Source organism: Pseudophryne corroboree, chromosome 4 (genome assembly GCF_028390025.1).
Source record: "Pseudophryne corroboree isolate aPseCor3 chromosome 4, aPseCor3.hap2, whole genome shotgun sequence".
NCBI lineage: Eukaryota > Metazoa > Chordata > Amphibia > Anura > Myobatrachidae > Pseudophryne > Pseudophryne corroboree.
The window spans coordinates 265,243,735-265,261,295 of NC_086447.1; the positions used below are offsets into that span (position 1 = coordinate 265,243,735).

At 46.2% G+C, this 17,561-nt stretch overlaps 1 protein-coding gene across 3 annotated transcripts in view; it reads right to left on the reverse strand.

The window, feature by feature from the left end:
• Window positions 1-17,561, reverse strand: part of DHX36 (DEAH-box helicase 36) — a 290,388-nt gene that overhangs the window by 157,048 nt on the left and 115,779 nt on the right. For all 3 annotated transcript variants that reach the window (XM_063916103.1, XM_063916102.1, XM_063916105.1), the window contains exons 12-14: window positions 16,305-16,392; window positions 14,844-14,899; window positions 3,381-3,445 (exon numbers count right to left, since the gene is read on the reverse strand). In XM_063916103.1, the coding sequence (XP_063772173.1) occupies window positions 3,381-3,445; window positions 14,844-14,899; window positions 16,305-16,392 (209 nt within the window). The remainder of the gene's footprint in view (window positions 1-3,380; window positions 3,446-14,843; window positions 14,900-16,304; window positions 16,393-17,561) is intronic.

The following is a 17,561-nucleotide window of genomic DNA, read 5'->3' on the forward strand; positions in this document are numbered from 1 at the left end:
AGGTTAACCGGTCCACAGTAACAGCCAAACCAAAAATCCCACAGAAACGACTGCACCCATCACCCCACCTACGTCCACAATGTAACGAAAGGTAGGTCTGCAATAATTAGCACATACTCCTCTTGGGTGTGGTATAGAAGATCTACAATGTCTAGACAGACAGTCAATAGGTCGACCCCATATGGTCGACATGCACTAGGTCTACAGGTACAAAAGGTTGACAGTGTCAAAAGGTTCAAAATGATAATGGTCGCCAACATTTTTTTTTTTTTTTTTTAGTGTTTGGGGTTTCACTTTGTCTGTTTTATCATATGTGACTACAATCAGTGGAAAAGAGTACCCTCGCGGGCTCGCTTTGCTTGCCGCCGCACTTCAAGAAGGGTTACTATTCTCAATCTTAGTCCAAGTGGATAGTAAATCAAGCAAAAGTTGGGAAAAGATGTAAAAAAAAAGAAACTTGTGTCGAACATTGTCATATTGACCTTACGTACCTGTCAACCTTTCATCTGTCGTTATTTTGCACCTGTCGACCTAATAAATGTCGACAACATGGTGTGAACCTAGACACTGTCAACCTATCATCCGGCTACCACTGCTTTTAATTTTATATGAAATGCCATATATTAAGAAATGCAGAACAGGTATTTGTCATGAGACAATCAAGGGGAACTATGGGATGGTACATTGGACTTAAAACATTATGGGGTATATGCAATTGCGGTCAAATTCCGGCTTTTTTAATTCTACACAATTCGACAGTCAGACACCCTGCCGCCGGGACCCGAATTCGACAAATTCAATAAAAAACGGATTCGACAGTCCCGCTATCGAAAAAAACGGACCAATTGACGGATAGTGTGCGTCCTGGATTCGACTTTTTGGACGTCACAAAACTGTTTAAAAAAACCCAGAAAAAAAAATGTGTGGGGCCCCCCTTCTAAGCATAACCAACCTCGGGCTCTTTGAGCCGGTCCTGGTTGTAAAAATACGGGGGAAAAATTGACAGGGGATCCCCCGTATTTTTACAACCAGCACCGGGCTCTGCATCCAGTCCTGGTGCAAAAAATATGGGGGACAAAAAGCGTAGGGGTCACCCGTATTTTTAACACCAGCACCGGGCTCCACTAGCTGGAGAAATAATGCCACAGCCGGGGGACACTTTTATACCGGTCCCTGCGGCCATGGCATTAAATCCCCAACTAGTCACCCCTGGCCGGGGTACCCTGGAGGAGTGGGGACCCCTTAAATCAAGGGGTCCCCCCCCTCCAGCCACCCAAGCGCCAGGGGTGAAGCCCGAGGCTGTCCCCCCCCCCCCATCCAAGGGCTGCGGATGGGGGGCTGATAGCCTTGTGTCAAATAAAAGAATATTGGTTTTTTGTAGCAGAACTACAAGTCCCAGCAAGCCTCCCCCGCAAGCTGGTCCTTGGAGAACCACAAGTACCAGCATGCAGGGGGGGAAACGGGCCCGCTGGTACCTGTAGTTCTACTGCAAAAAAAATACCCAAATAAAAACAGTACACGCACACCGTGAAAGTAAAAAAAAAAACAACCTGCAAAAGCCGGACCACGCACTGAAAGGGGTCCCATGTTTACACATGGGACCCCTTTCCCCGAATGCCGGGACCCCGCGTGACTCCTGTCACAGAGGGTCCCGTCGTGGCACTCTCCTGATTGGCTGTGCGCGTCTGAGCTCAGACGGCGCATAGCACTATGCCGCTCCATTATCTTCAATGGTGGGAACTTTGCGGTCAGCGGTGAGAGTAACCTCACCGCTGACCGCAAAGTTCCCACCATTGAAGATAATGGAGCGGCATGTGTCGTCTGACAGATCAGACGCGCACAGCCAATCAGGAGAGTGCCACGACGTGGCGCTCCCTGATTGGCTGAAGGGACCCTCTGTGACAGGAGTCACGTGGGGTCCCGGCATTCGGAGAAAGGGGTCCCATGTGTAAACATGGGACCCCTTTAAGTGCGTGGTCCGGCTTTTGCGGTTTGTTTTTTTGCCAAGTACGTGGATTACAAAAAAGAAGAGGACAGATTTACACTGGATTATGGTGAGTATAATTTTATTTTCAGGAACCCCGTGGATTCTACTTGGAGAAGTGGACAGAGTCGGCGTGTGAACATAGGTAAGTATGTGTGTGTCGGCGTGCATGTATGTAATAAAGTTTTACTTTCACGGTGTGCGTGTACTGTTTTTATTTGGGTATTTTTTTTGCAGTAGAACTACAGGTACCAGCGGGCCCGTTCCCCCCCACCCCCCGCATGCTGGTATTTGTGGTTCTCCAAGTACCAGCTTGCGGGGGAGGCTTGCTGGGACTTGTAGTTCTGCTACAAAAAAACAATATTCTTTTATTTGACACAAGGCTATCAGCCCCCCATCCGCAGCCCTTGGATTGGGGGGACAGCCTCGGGCTTCACCCCACCCCTGGCCCTTGGGTGGAGATTTAAGGGGTCCCCACTCCTCCAGGGTACCCCGGCCAGGGGTGACTAGTTGGGGATTTAATGCCACGGCCGCAGGGACCGGTATAAAAGTGTCCCCCGGCTGTGGCATTATCTCTCCAGCTAGTGGAGCCCGGTGCTGGTGTTAAAAATACGGGGGACCCCTACGCTTTTTGTCCCCCGTATTTTTTGCACCAGGACCGGACGCAGAGCCCGGTGCTGGTTGTAAAAATACGGGGGATCCCCTGTCAATTTTTTCCCCGTATTTTTACAACCAGGACCGGCTCAAAGTACCCCTATGTAATGTCTATCTGTACTCTATACTTACAGAACATGGCACTTTATGTAAGTCAGTTTCAGGAACAGCTCACTAATGTAAGACTATTCATTAACAGTTTCTTATCAGACAGACAGAGGTAAGAAGGCTCTGCTCGCAAGCTTACTCCCTTGGTTCCCAAACTTCGGCCCTCAAGGGACCCTAACAATGAAGGATGAATCCAATGAAGGATATCCATGGATAAGCACAGGTGACTTAATTAGTACCTTAGTCCAGAGGTTCTCAAATGCGGTCTTCAAGGCACCCCAACGGTCCAGGTTTTAGGCATATCCATGGTTCAGCACAGATGGTTAATCAAATTGACTGTGATGCTAATTAAGTCACCTGTGGCCAAGCATGGATATACTCAAAACCTGGACCGTTGGGGTGCCTTGAGGACTGCGTTTGAGAACCTCTGCTTTAGTCTGTTTAATTATATAATCTGTGCACAAGTATGAAAACCCTTGAAACCAGGGCTGGTAGGGTGCCTTGAGGACAGAGTTTGTGAAACCCTGGTCTATTCTCTGTAAAAATCTACATATGGAATCTTGTAGGGATATATATTCTGTGATGTCCCTCTCCTTATATATACACCACTACTTTCCTGCACCATCATGCTTACCTTGTCTCTGCAATGTTGGTGGCAATTATAATTTTCCGTACTCCAGGAGGTGGTGTTTTAAAAACCTGATAATGAAAGTTATTACTATTAGTGTTACTACTTTATAAAAAAAAAAAAGTACTCCACAAATCATTTTCACTAAGGGGTAGATTCAATAACTGTCGGAAGCTGCCGTCTTGTCGGAAAGACAGCAGTTTCCGACAGTTTTAGGTCGGAAGGGGTTCCGACCTATTCATTACGGCCCCATTTATTCCGACAAGTCGGGAAACCCGACTTGTCGGAATGCATTGTCGGAAGCGGGGCCAAACCCGACAGGTTTTAGCCCCGTTTCCGACAATCTCAATCCGACTTTAAAAAAGTCAGATTGAGATGAGTGAGTTGAGAGCAGGAGACGGGGGAGCAGCGGGGAGAGCAGGGACCCAGCGGCAGCGTCCACCCGGCTCCAGCAAGCGAAGTCCCGCTTGCTGGAGCCGGGTGGACGCTAAGTCCCGCTTGCTGGAGCCAGGTGGATGCTGCCGTGAGCCTCCGCTGCTGCAGCCGCTGCTTCCCCGTCTGCTCTCCCGTCCGCTCCGTCTCCTCCGCTGCTCTGCCCCCGGCGCCACTGACGTCACCTGCTCCCGGCGCCGAAGACATCACCTCCTCCAGGCGGCCGGCGCCACTGACAGCTCCCATCCCCCGGCGCCGCTGACAGCTCCCCCCGCTGCTGACAGCAGCAGGAGGACACGGGAGCGGCCAAATCCGACAGTCGGATTTGGCCGCTCTTTTGAATAGGGGTTGTCGGGTCCATTCCGACAACTGCATGTCGGAATGGACCCGACTCTTATTGAATATACCCCTAAATGTACCTTTTTTTGGAAACCATTTTCATGTAATCCATTAAGAAAAACAACAAAACAAAGCAAATATTTGATTTTTCACTCACCATAAAATCTCATCCTTGGAGTCCAACTAGGGGACGCTGCGTCATTACCACTGGGTTAGAGTGTGTGGGCTATGATGGGCTACTTATAAAAACTATAAGTGGGCTACTTAAGAAAACTAACTCCTCTCCCCTCTAACCCTTTCCACCTCCAGCAGCACCTCAGTCTACACCAAAATGCGAAAACAAATGTCAAGAAACCAGACAAGCAGGGAGGGATCGCAGGGTCCACCAGATGGACTCTGAGGAAGAGATTTTACAGGGAGTTAAAAAAATGTTTTCTCTTTCATCCATCTGGGAGACGCTGCATCATTACCACTGGGAATTCCTAAAGCAAGCTAACGGGTAAATTCAGATCCGGCACAGCCACACACAAAATTTGACGGGCAACAGTGGCGTCTGTTTCCCCGAAAGCAGTAACATATTGTGAAAGTGTGCACAAGCGACCAGGTTGCTCCTTGGTACAGCAGTTCCACGGAGGCACCACAGTGAGCCACCCAGGAAGCACCCACAGCACAAGTGGAATAAGCTTGCAGTGGGGGAATAGGAATGAGCTTTGACTTGGGATAGTTTATCAGCTAACCGAAAAAGACCACAAATCCACAGTGAGCTGCAGATGTTGACGAAGGAGGGTGTCGGAAGGAACTTTGAGCAACAAATCGTCCAGATAGGGAATTACATTGATGCAATTGCGCCTGAGCAAGGCTACCATGTGAGCAAATAACTTTCATGAACACAGTGGGAGCTATTGAGAGTCCGAAGGGCAAGGTCTGAAACTGAAAATGCCATGGTCCCACGGCAAAATGTAAAAGATGGTGATGACCTGTCCATATGGGAACATTGAAGTATGCATCTTTTATTCCAATGAAAGACAAAAATTCTCTGGCCTTCATGGCACCTATGACAGAACGGATGGACTCCATTTTGAACTTTTCCAGAAAAAGAAAGGGGTTTAACAGTTTGAGATTTAGGATTGGACAGAATGATTCATCTGCTTTGTCCACCAGAAAAAGACTGGAATAAAAACCCATGCTGATGAGAAGGAAGCGGAATAATGACACCGGAAATGGAAAAAGTCGAAACTTCCTGGAAAAGAGCCTGTTTCCTGAGAGGTTCTTGAGGAAGAGGGGTACCAAAACAAAAAAAAAAGGTCTGGGACATGATGTGCGAGGTCCAGAATGTACCCTTGGGAGATGACACCACTCACCCAACTGTCTGACTATGTTTGGAGCCAAACATTCCGAAATTTGAGCAAGCAGGTCCGCACCACCTGAGGGCTGAGCGCAGAATGCGGAAAGTCATGCAGAAGGTTTGTCAGCTGGTTTGGATCCAGGCCGACTGGTATCTCAGACCCCACAGCCTCAGAAAGCACCTCTGAGGGGCAAACAGGAAAGGCATTAAAATTTCCTCTACCTTGGGGCTGAAAGGACTGTACCCTAGGAGTTTTCGGTTTTGGAGCAGAGACAGGAAGATAAGGACTTTTGTCCCCAGTGGCTTGAAAGAATACTTTAGTAAGCTCAATGTCAAAAAGAAATTCTCCCTCTAAGGGAACTGCCGCCAAAGTGTATTTAGATTCCGAATCAGCCTTTTAAGACCGCAGCCACATGGAACATCTTTCTTCTATTGCCAAAGTGGAAATACGAGACTGGATAGAAACAGCATCCAGTAAGGAATCACTGACAAAAGTAAGAGATTCAGAATTTTTTGCCACTAAAGAGCTTGAAAAGGATCATCCGACTGAACGCCAGAAGCAACCTCCGACATGCGCTAAACAAAATTGGCTAGCAATATTTGAACTTTCTGGGGACCTGGAATTTAGTATCCAGCTTAAGCCAAGTTTCTTTTAATATCTCTTAAAATTGGGAGAAGGGCAGAAAACCAGAAATCTGTTTCTTCTTGGAACTTTATTACGCAATGCCAGAATCCTGTAGTTGTAGGGTCTGACCAATTTAAAGCTTGACACCCGAACCCGATGCGTGGTCCTCTTTCCAACTAGAAATGTCCTCCCAGTCAGGGGGGGGGGGGGGGGGGGGGAACACAAAAGCTGACGTAGCGCTTATCAAATTACATCCTGTTCAGCAAGGAAACTTACTAATTTTGTTGCACTTGTTGCTAGATTGATATTATACTGTATTAAATAGCTTTACATGAATTTTTGCTATGAAACTGAAAACCGGCTGGTGGTTGTGATTCATTGATCTTTTTATATTGTTTTAAATACATTGAATACATTCAAATCCTGTGCACTGTAATACTATTCTTTTTCTTTTTACTTGGTTAGACTAATATGGTTGAGAAACCCCTATTTTCCTTTTAGTGTGCTAATTTGTAACTTGTTTGGATGCATGTAGCAGATATATCTCATTAGTAACTATCAATTTGTTTCACATAAGTTGATCTGAATCACTGCATTGCTCACATATCAGAGCCAGAGCTGTTGAAAATAAGAATTTACTTACCGATAATTCTATTTCTCATAGTCCGTAGTGGATGCTGGGGACTCCGAAAGGACCATGGGGAATAGCGGCTCCGCAGGAGACTGGGCACAAAAGTAAAAGCTTTAAGACTACCTGGTGTGCACTGGCTCCTCCCCCTATGACCCTCCTCCAAGCCTCAGTTAGGATACTGTGCCCGGACGAGCGTACACAATAAGGAAGGATTTTGAATCCCGGGTAAGACTCATACCAGCCACACCAATCACACCGTACAACTTGTGATCTGAACCCAGTTAACAGCATGATAACAGAGGAGCCTCTGAAAAGATGGCTCACAACAATAATAACCCGATTTTTTGTAACAATAACTATGTACAAGTATTGCAGACAATCTGCACTTGGGATGGGCGCCCAGCATCCACTACGGACTATGAGAAATAGAATTATCGGTAAGTAAATTCTTATTTTCTCTGACGTCCTAGTGGATGCTGGGGACTCCGAAAGGACCATGGGGATTATACCAAAGCTCCCAAACGGGCGAGAGAGTGCGGATGACTCTGCAGCACCGAATGAGAGAACTCCAGGTCCTCCTCAGCCAGGGTATCAAATTTGTAGAATTTAGCAAACGTGTTTGCCCCTGACCAAGTAGCTGCTCGGCAAAGTTGTAAAGCCAAGACCCCTCGGGCAGCCGCCCAAGATGAGCCCACTTTCCGTGTGGAATGGGCTTTTACAGATTTTGGCTGTGGCAGGCCTGCCACAGAATGTGCAAGCTGAATTGTACTACAAATCCAACGAGCAATAGTCTGCTTAGAAGCAGGAGCACCCAGCTTGTTGGGTGCATACAGGATAAACAGCGAGTCAGATTTTCTGACTCCAGCCGTCCTGGAAACATATATTTTCAGGGCCCTGACTACGTCCAGCAACTTGGAATCCTCCAAGTCCCTAGTAGCCGCAGGCACCACAATAGGCTGGTTTAAGTGAAATGCTGAAACCACCTTAGGGAGAAATTGAGGACGAGTCCTCAATTCTGCCCTGTCCGTATGAAAAATTAGGTAAGGGCTTTTATAGGATAAAGCCGCCAATTCTGAGACACGCCTAGCTGAGGCCAGGGCTAACAGCATTACCACTTTCCATGTGAGATATTTTAAGTCCACAGTGGTGAGTGGTTCAAACCAATGTGATTTTAGGAACCCCAAAACTACATTGAGATCCCAAGGTGCCACTGGAGGCACAAAAGGAGGCTGTATATGCAGTACCCCCTTGACAAACGTCTGGACTTCAGGAACTGAAGCTAGTTTTTTTTGGAAGAATATTGACAGGGCCGAAATTTGAACCTTAATGGACCCTAATTTTAGGCCCATAGACAGTCCTGTTTGCAGGAAATGCAGGAAACGACCCAGTTGAAATTCCTCTGTAGGGGCCTTCCTGGCCTCACACCACGCAACATATTTACGCCAAATACGGTGATAATGTTGCACAGTTACATCCTTCCTGGCTTTGATCAGGGTAGGGATGACTTCATCCGGAATGCCTTTTTCCTTCAGGATCCGGCGTTCAACCGCCATGCCGTCAAACGCAGCCGCGGTAAGTCTTGGAACAGACATGGTCCCTGCTGGAGCAGGTCCTTTCTTAGAGGTAGAGGCCACGGGTCTTCCGTGAGCATCTCTTGAAGTTCCGGGTTCCAAGTCCTTCTTGGCCAATCCGGAGCCACGAGTATAGTCCTTACTCCTCTCCTTCTTATGATTCTCAGTACCTTGGGTATGAGAGGCAGAGGAGGGAACACATACACTGACTGGTACACCCACGGTGTTACCAGATCGTCCACAGCTATTGCCTGAGGGTCCCTTGACCTGGCGCAATATCTGTCCAGTTTTTTGTTGAGGCGGGACGCCATCATGTCCACCTTTGGTTTTTCCCAACGGTTCACAATCATGTGGAAGACTTCTGGGTGAAGTCCCCACTCCCCCGGGTGGAGATCGTGTCTGCTGAGGAAGTCTGCTTCCCAGTTGTCCACTCCCGGAATGAACACTGCTGACAGTGCTATCACATGATTTTCCGCCCAGCGAAGAATCCTTGCAACTTCCGTCATTGCCCTCCTGCTTCTTGTGCCGCCCTGTCTGTTTACGTGGGCGACTGCCGTGATGTTGTCCGACTGGATCAGCACCGGCTGACCCTGAAGCAGAGGCCTTGCCTGACTTAGGGCATTGTAAATGGCCCTTAGTTCCAGGATATTTATGTGAAGTGACGTTTCCATGCTTGACCACAAGCCCTGGAAATTTCTTCCCTGTGTGACTGCTCCCCAGCCTCTCAGGCTGGCATCCGTGGTCACCAGGACCCAGTCCTGAATGCCGAATCTGCGGCCCTCTAGAAGATGAGCACTCTGCAACCACCACAGGAGAGACACCCTTGTCCTTGGAGACAGGGTTATCCGCTGATGCATTTGAAGATGCGATCCAGACCATTTGTCCAGCAGATCCCACTGAAAAGTTCTTGCGTGGAATCTGCCGAATGGAATCGCTTCGTAAGAAGCCACCATTTTTCCCAGGACCCTTGTGCATTGATGCACTGACACTTGGCCTGGTTTTAGGAGGTTCCTGACTAGGTCGGATAACTCCCTGGCTTTCTCCTCCGGGAGAAACACCTTTTTCTGTACTGTGTCCAGAATCATCCCTAGGAACAGCAGACGTGTCGTCGGAATCAGCTGCGATTTTGGAATATTTAGAATCCATCCGTGCTGTCGTAGTACTACTTGAGATAGTGCTACTCCGACCTCTAACTGTTCTCTGGACCTCGCCCTTATCAGGAGATCGTCCAAGTAAGGGATAATTAAGACGCCTTTTCTTCGAAGAAGAATCATCATTTCGGCCATTACCTTGGTAAAGACCCGGGGTGCCGTGGACAATCCAAACGGCAGCGTCTGAAACTGATAGTGACAGTTCTGTACCACAAACCTGAGGTACCCTTGGTGAGAAGGGCAAATTGGGACATGGAGGTAAGCATCCTTGATGTCCAGAGACACCATATAGTCCCCTTCTTCCAGGTTCGCTATCACTGCTCTGAGTGATTCCATCTTGAATTTGAACCTTTGTATGTAAGTGTTCAAGGATTTCAGATTTAAAATAGGTCTCACCGAGCCGTCCGGCTTCGGTACCACAAACAGCGTGGAATAATACCCCTTTCCCTGTTGTAGGAGGGGTACCTTGATTATCACCTGCTGGGAATACAGCTTGTGAATGGCTTCCAATACCGCCTCCCTGTCGGGGGGAGACGTTGGTAAAGCAGACTTCAGGAACCGGCGAGGGGGAGACGTCTCGAATTCCAATTTGTACCCCTGAGATACTACCTGCAGGATCCAGGGGTCCACTTGCGAGTGAGCCCACTGCGCGCTGAAATTCTTGAGACGGGCCCCCACCGTGCCTGAGTCCGCTTGTAAGGCCCCAGCGTCATGCTGAGGACTTGGCAGAAGCGGGGGAGGGCTTCTGTTCCTGGGAAGAGGCTGTCTGCTGCAGTCTTTTTCCCCTTCCTCTGCCCCGGGGCAGATACGAGTGGCCTTTTGCCCGCTTGCCCTTATGGGGACGAAAGGACTGAGCCTGAAAAGACGGCGTCTTTTTCTGCGGAGAGGTGACCTGGGGTAAAAAGGTGGATTTCCCAGCCGTTGCCGTGGCCACCAGGTCCGATAGACCGACCCCAAATAACTCCTCCCCTTTATACGGCAATACTTCCATATGCCGTTTGGAATCCGCATCACCTGACCACTGTCGCGTCTATAACCCTCTTCTGGCAGAAATGGACAGCGCACTTACTCTTGATGCCAGAGTGCAAATATCCCTCTGTGCATCTCTCATATATAGAAATGCATCCTTTAAATGCTCTATAGTCAATAATATATTGTCCCTGTCCAGGGTATCAATATTTTCAGTCAGGGAATCCGACCAAGCCACCCCAGCACTGCACATCCAGGCTGAGGCGATTGCTGGTCGCAGTATAATACCAGTATGTGTGTATATACTTTTTAGGATATTTTCCAGCTTCCTATCAGCTGGTTCCTTGAGGGCGGCCGTATCGGGAGACGGTAACGCCACCTGTTTTGATAAGCGTGTGAGCGCCTTATCCACCCTAGGGGGTGTTTCCCAACGCGCCCTAACCTCTGGCGGGAAAGGGTATAATGCCAATAATTTTTTAGAAATTAGCAGTTTTTTATCGGGGGAAACCCACGCTTCATCACACACCTCATTTAATTCATCTGATTCAGGAAAAACTACGGGTAGTTTTTTCACACCCCACATAATACCCTTTTTTGTGGTACTTGTAGTATCAGAAATGTTCAAAACCACCTCCATTGCCGTGATCATGTAACGTGTGGTCCTACTGGAAAATACGTTTGTTTCCTCACCGTCGACACTGGAGTCAGTGTCCGTGTCTGGGTCTGTGTCGACCACCTGAGGTAACGGGCGCTTTAGAGCCCCTGACGGTGTTTGAGACGCCTGTACAGGTATTAACTGATTTGCCGGCTGTCTCATGTCGTCAACAGTCTTTTGTAAAGTGCTGACACTATCACGTAATTCCTTCCATAAGACCATCCAGTCAGGTGTCGACTCCCTAGGGGGTGACATCACTAATACAGGCAATTGCTCCGCCTCCATACCATTTTCCTCCTCATACATGTCGACACAACGTACCGACACACAGCACACACACAGGGAATGCTCTGATAGAGGACAGGACCCCACTAGCCCTTTGGGGAGACAGAGGGAGAGTTTGCCAGCACACACCAGAGCGCTATATATATATACAGGGATAACCTTATAAAAGTGTTTTTCCCTTATATAGCTGCTGTATAGATTCATCTGCCAATTTAGTGCCCCCCCCCCCTCTCTTGTTTTACCCTGTTTCTGTAGTGCAGGACTGCAGGGGAGAGTCAGGGAGCTTCCCTCCAACGGAGCTGTGAGGAAAAATGGCGCCAGTGTGCTGAGGAGATAGGCTCCGCCCCCTTCTCGGCGGCCGTTCTCCCGCTTTTTTATGGAAAAACAGGCATGAGTTAAATGCATCCATATAGCCCAGGAGCTATATGTGATGCATTTTTTGCCCCCTAAGGTGTTTATATTGCGTCTCAGGGCGCCCCCACCCAGCGCCCTGCACCCTCAGTGACCGGAGTGTGAAGTGTGCTGAGAGCAATGGCGCACAGCTGCGGTGCTGTGCGCTACCTTATTGAAGACAGGACGTCTTCTGCCGCCGATTTTTCCGGACCTCTTCTGCTCTTCTGGCTCTGTAAGGGGGACGGCGGCGCGGCTCTGGGACCCATCCATGGCTGGGCCTGTGATCGTCCCTCTGGAGCTAATGTCCAGTAGCCTAAGAAGCCCAATCCACTCTGCACGCAGGTGAGTTCGCTTCTTCTCCCCTTAGTCCCTCGATGCAGTGAGCCTGTTGCCAGCAGGTCTCACTGAAAATAAAAAACCTAAAACTAAACTTTTTTCTAAGCAGCTCAGGAGAGCCACCTAGACTGCACCCTTCTCGTTCGGGCACAAAAATCTAACTGAGGCTTGGAGGAGGGTCATAGGGGGAGGAGCCAGTGCACACCAGGTAGTCTTAAAGCTTTTACTTTTGTGCCCAGTCTCCTGCGGAGCCGCTATTCCCCATGGTCCTTTCGGAGTCCCCAGCATCCACTAGGACGTCAGAGAAATAAGTGTTATAGTTCTTTTTATATTCAACAGCCGATAAGAAGTCCAATTAATAAATTTAGTGCATTAGTTGTTAATCTGGCCAGACAGTTTTTAAAATGTATAAGGGTGGTCTCACCACTCTCCACACTTTTCTGCTGCACATGATCCTCCCCGGCTGCTGGTGCTTTTAACATTTTGTTGCAGTCATCTCTGGGGGACCGCTGGTAAGAAGTTCCAATGCCAATATGCTGCAGATTGCTGTGAAAAGTTTTCCGATCATGTGGTGCAGATTCAGTAGAATAAAAGCTTAACCTATTTCCCTGCCTCCTTACGGCATCAGCGGCTTCCCAGTCAGGGTCCACCTCACCTTCCTCTGGCGATGAAGCTGCTGAATCCGGATCATCCCAAGGAAATTCCGGCAAAAGAGGGACAGTTCACTTTTTGGTGGCGGTGGCCACAGTTTATGTAAGTATCTTAAATAAAGAAGAGACGTCATTTCAGATAAACATCTGCCCATATTACTGGCCCATTGTGGTTCATCTGATGGAACAGAAAAAGGTGTAGGTAAAGACCGTGCAGCTGATCACAAATCTGTAGTCCGAGATTGGCGTAGCTCAGCAATAGCCTCAGCCATAAACCTGGCCCACTACGCCATTGCAGACGGTTCTGCGGAACCCTGTGGCTTAGATTAAGCAGGCATCACGGTGCATGCAGTGCAAAGTATGTGGTTCTGTGCATCGCATTTGGTAATTTCCTGCAACCACTAACTCCCCCTCTAGTGATTAAACCAACCCGCCACCCCTGGGCCCTAACCCTAACCGTCGTCCCAATACTTACCTTTGGGATTGGATCGGTCGGTGGATCCAAGCATCGGTCACATGACTTCCAGCATCCCGACCACCGGGATGCTAACCAAATCCCCCTACAGCAACTAAGAATAGTGAAATGTACTAACAAGAAAATTGAGAGTGGGCGATCTACAGAAATCTGTAATAGTCCCACAAATCTTGCTACAGATATGTCAATACGCCATGCAGCAGAAGATGCCTGGCTCAAGACACGTGGAAGTTTCCGGGTACCTCTGCTAACTTTGGGCGCCTTTTTTTGCTGAAAATGTGTCTTATTCGCATCGATATGCAGATAGGACGTGCAATAAGCTTATACAGGTTGAATATCCCTTATCCAAAATTTAAAATCCCACATTTTTGGGTCCCCTACTGAGATAATGACATATATATATTATATTATGTGTGTATATATATATATATATATAAATATATTATATAGATATATAGTATAATATACATATATATGTGTCATTATCTCAGTAGGGGAACCAAAAATGTGTGATTTTGAATTTTGGATAAGGGATACTCAACCTGTACTGATTAAAATGATATGCGGCATGCCTTTATTTTGTGTTTGATTGTCGCTGTATCTGCATACAAAATGGTACATTACAGTGATTTCCAGGAAAACACTAACACATCATTTTGTGTGCAGATGCAGTCTCCTGTAAACAGGGACTAAGCACTGTGAATGTAAAACAGAAAAGAAAAGAAACCTAGATGGTACCTAGGAGACATAAGCCTGCACTCCAAGACACAAAAACTAGACTGGTGTGCTGCTGGAGGTGGAAGGAGTTAGTTTTTATAAGGTTTAGTGCCATCTCCATAGCCCACACACTCTAACCCAGTGGTAAGGACACAGTGTCTTTAGACGGATGAAAGAATAAATAAAGCAAAAAAACAATACATATAAAATCTACACAACCAACCCCACAAGCGTCCGTAACAACCTGTACAGGTTTATCTCTGTAGAGCAGGATGCAGAGCTATAAATCTGCTTATTAACATTTTCTAAGTCTCTGCGCAATAACTGTTAGATGGCCCAACAACAAGGTAAGAGAGCTAAATTACCAGCCAATCAGCTCTTAACTGCTGTATAACAGGCTGTGTTTGAAAAATGACAGCAGCTGATTGGTTATTACTTTCTCTCTTTCCAAGAACATCTGCCCCCATCACTCTCCAAGCTTTCATAAATCTAGCCCTATATAGCCTTCCATTTACCAATATATAAAAATAATCATGGTATTTACATAAATTATATAATAACTCCAAGTTGTCCAAATAGATATTTCTGACAATTACTCAGAGAAAAGATATGAAAATAATGAGTATAAATAGTTTTGCTTTAACAGTGATTGCCGTTACAGGTAACACTATCTAGCATCTAGTATTACACTATCTAGTATAAAAATGTACAAAGCAGAGCAAAGTGTAAATAGGAATATATAACGCAAAGAAAAATCCCTGCAGCAGTGATTATAATCTTGTGTTTTCAGGCAGGCTAACCAAATGTAAAAAAAAGTGTTTCAGGTAAACAGGGTGACATTTAATTATCCTTATGGCTAAAGCTTCTCTAGATGAAAAATAGTTTAGTGACATACCTCCGTCTGATTTACAGTTGGCATCAATGAATGCAAAGGGATAATAATAAACCATTCTAAAGAGAACAATACAGATAATTATACAAGTGTAAAAGGTCTCAACAGACAAACATATATTCCTTTTATAGGGACTGGTTAAAAGTCATTAGGAAACAAAAGTTTATATCTTCTAAGAATACAGGGATATTTATTAACAGTTTCTTATACAGCGCAGCAAATTCCGTTGCGCTTTACAGTTTAAAATAACAATGAAAAAAGAAAACTGGGTAATGACAAACAGTCATAGAGGTAGCTAGGGGATATCTGGCCTCTGCATTCTACTGAAAAAAATACAAACACTAAAATGTACACAACCCACACTAATATACCCCCCAGGCATATCACGGTTAAACATTTCAGGAGTGCTGGCCAACTAGTTGGGAAGAGGAGTTGGAAGGAACAGAATAGGATGGTAAAAAATGTGTGTTATGTATAGAAAAAATAGGGGTGAGAGTAAGGGAAATACAGTAGTTGACCTGGTGATATACATTATTTCTTGGGTGCTAACTAGAGTGCTTTAAAACCACTAATATAGTATTAGGCAATACTTCTTATTCAATAATGAGCTTTCTATAAATAAGAGTATGTCTATTCCCTATGGGTATCCTAAAATACCAAGTGGTTCTACAAATACGGTATTTTTTTTATTTTTTATATCAGTGTCCTAAAGGTATTTTAACTCCTAGGGGTATATTTACTAAAGGGCAAGGTTTCAGAAGTAGAGATGTTGCCCACAGCTACCAAAATCTAGCTATTATCTTATAGAAGGTGATAAATAAGTAGAATCTAATTGGTTGCTATGGGCAACACCTCCACTTCTAAAAACCCACACTTTAGTAAATATACCCCCTATAATGGACACACAATAAATTAAATTTGCTTCCCAATTTTAGAAAATGGTGTATTCAAAATTACATTTTAAAGTGCAAAGTGCATACCAGGTACCAACGTTTCAACGCCGCGCAGAGCATTTTTTCAAGGTACTAAATACGGCAAGTATTTGAAATCCGGAGAGTGCCGCCTGGTTCCTGTGTGTATACACTTAGGGGGTAAGCAGACCTGACCCAGGAAACCCACACTCATCTATTGTACAGCTTCATAATAATGTAGATGTATATATAAAAACATTAGGAACAATAAAACAAATCATAAAATGAAAATGTAAAATGTCTTACTAGTCTGTCCGAGGAAGCAGGCCTGTCTGCGAAACATTGCAACCACTCAACTAGTAAGACTTTTTAGATTTCATTTTATGCGATGAACAAACAATAACGTTATAGCATCCAATAACCAACATTATAGTATTTTCAGATTTATTTATTTTTTTTAAAAGGAAAAAGTGTTGATTTCTGTATGGCTGATCCTTCCTATTTATACAGAACATATTACACACAGTGTGCAGAAGCGCCAAATGATGCTTACCTGATTTAAACATGACCTGTGACATCAGTAAGTCATGTAAGGTGCTAATATTATCCCAGCCTGGAAGGAACACCAAGATCGCACCATCCTTGCACACGAAAACAAAATGACAATGGTTACTGTAAAGCGTTACCAGATGTGAGTAATATCATTTCACAATGTATGATATGCCAACTAGTCTATATTCTAGAACCCTTTAGTGATTTAAATCGAAGAAAAAATATATGAGATCAAACAAAACAGAGTAAGGGCCTGATAGAGAGGTGGACCCAAATGTCGCCACCGCATCTTTATATGCGGCGGCTGTGTGAAAATATACAAAAGTTACAGGGGTCATCAGTTGCAGCAACCCTCAGATTACTCATGTTATCAGGCAAAAGTAAGCTTCTGGTCTGCCCAGAAAACAGGACCTACACTATCCCTCTCCCCGACTGCTGAAGACTCAATCATCCAACGTCTGCAGCTGTACTGCGTTCAGCGACACAGTACCAGATCTGCACATGTGCAGTGAGGCTCCTGCGCATTTCTAAAAACATTGGTCAAATCCCAAGCATTATTCCTATGTTACCTATTCACATAAGAACAAGAACTTGTCACCATGTGGTGTGAATTTGTACTCCAGCAAGAGGCGGATTTCCCACAAGGCAGTACAAGCAGTCACCTAGGGCCCGCCGGCCCCAAGGGGGACCACCGGCTGCTGGATTTTTTTTTTTTACATTTTCTTAGCAAACTGTAGGGAGAACAATGAGTTCACACTAGCCGAGTCCTTGAGGTCATGCGGTTCTCCCGATGTTGGGAGAACCATATTAGGAAAGGCCAGGTGGTGGTGAGCAGCAGCAGAGTATCCTTACTGTTGACAGTGGGGTCAGTGGAACATGTGCCAAGCCCAGATTGGTGAAGCCCAGCACTTGCTCATCTGACCTGAGCAGGGGGTGGGGCTATAGTGTCATGTTCATCTTTCTTCTAGCTGGCAGCGTGAAAAAGGAGACAGCTGCTGCTGAAGGCTACTACATCAAGGTAAGAGATATCTCTGTATAGTTGTGTTTGTGTGAGACCGTGACTGTATGTACAGTATGCATGTGTCTATGTCTGACCCTGACTGTATGTACCGTTTAGTGCGCATGCGACTCCTGTCCCCCTTCCGCCCACCAGCAGTGCATGTGTCTTCATGTCTCACCTTCCCCTGCACCAACAGTGTGTGTCTCCATTTTCCCCCACCAGCAGTGCGTGTCTCCATGTCCCACTCTCCTTCTCATC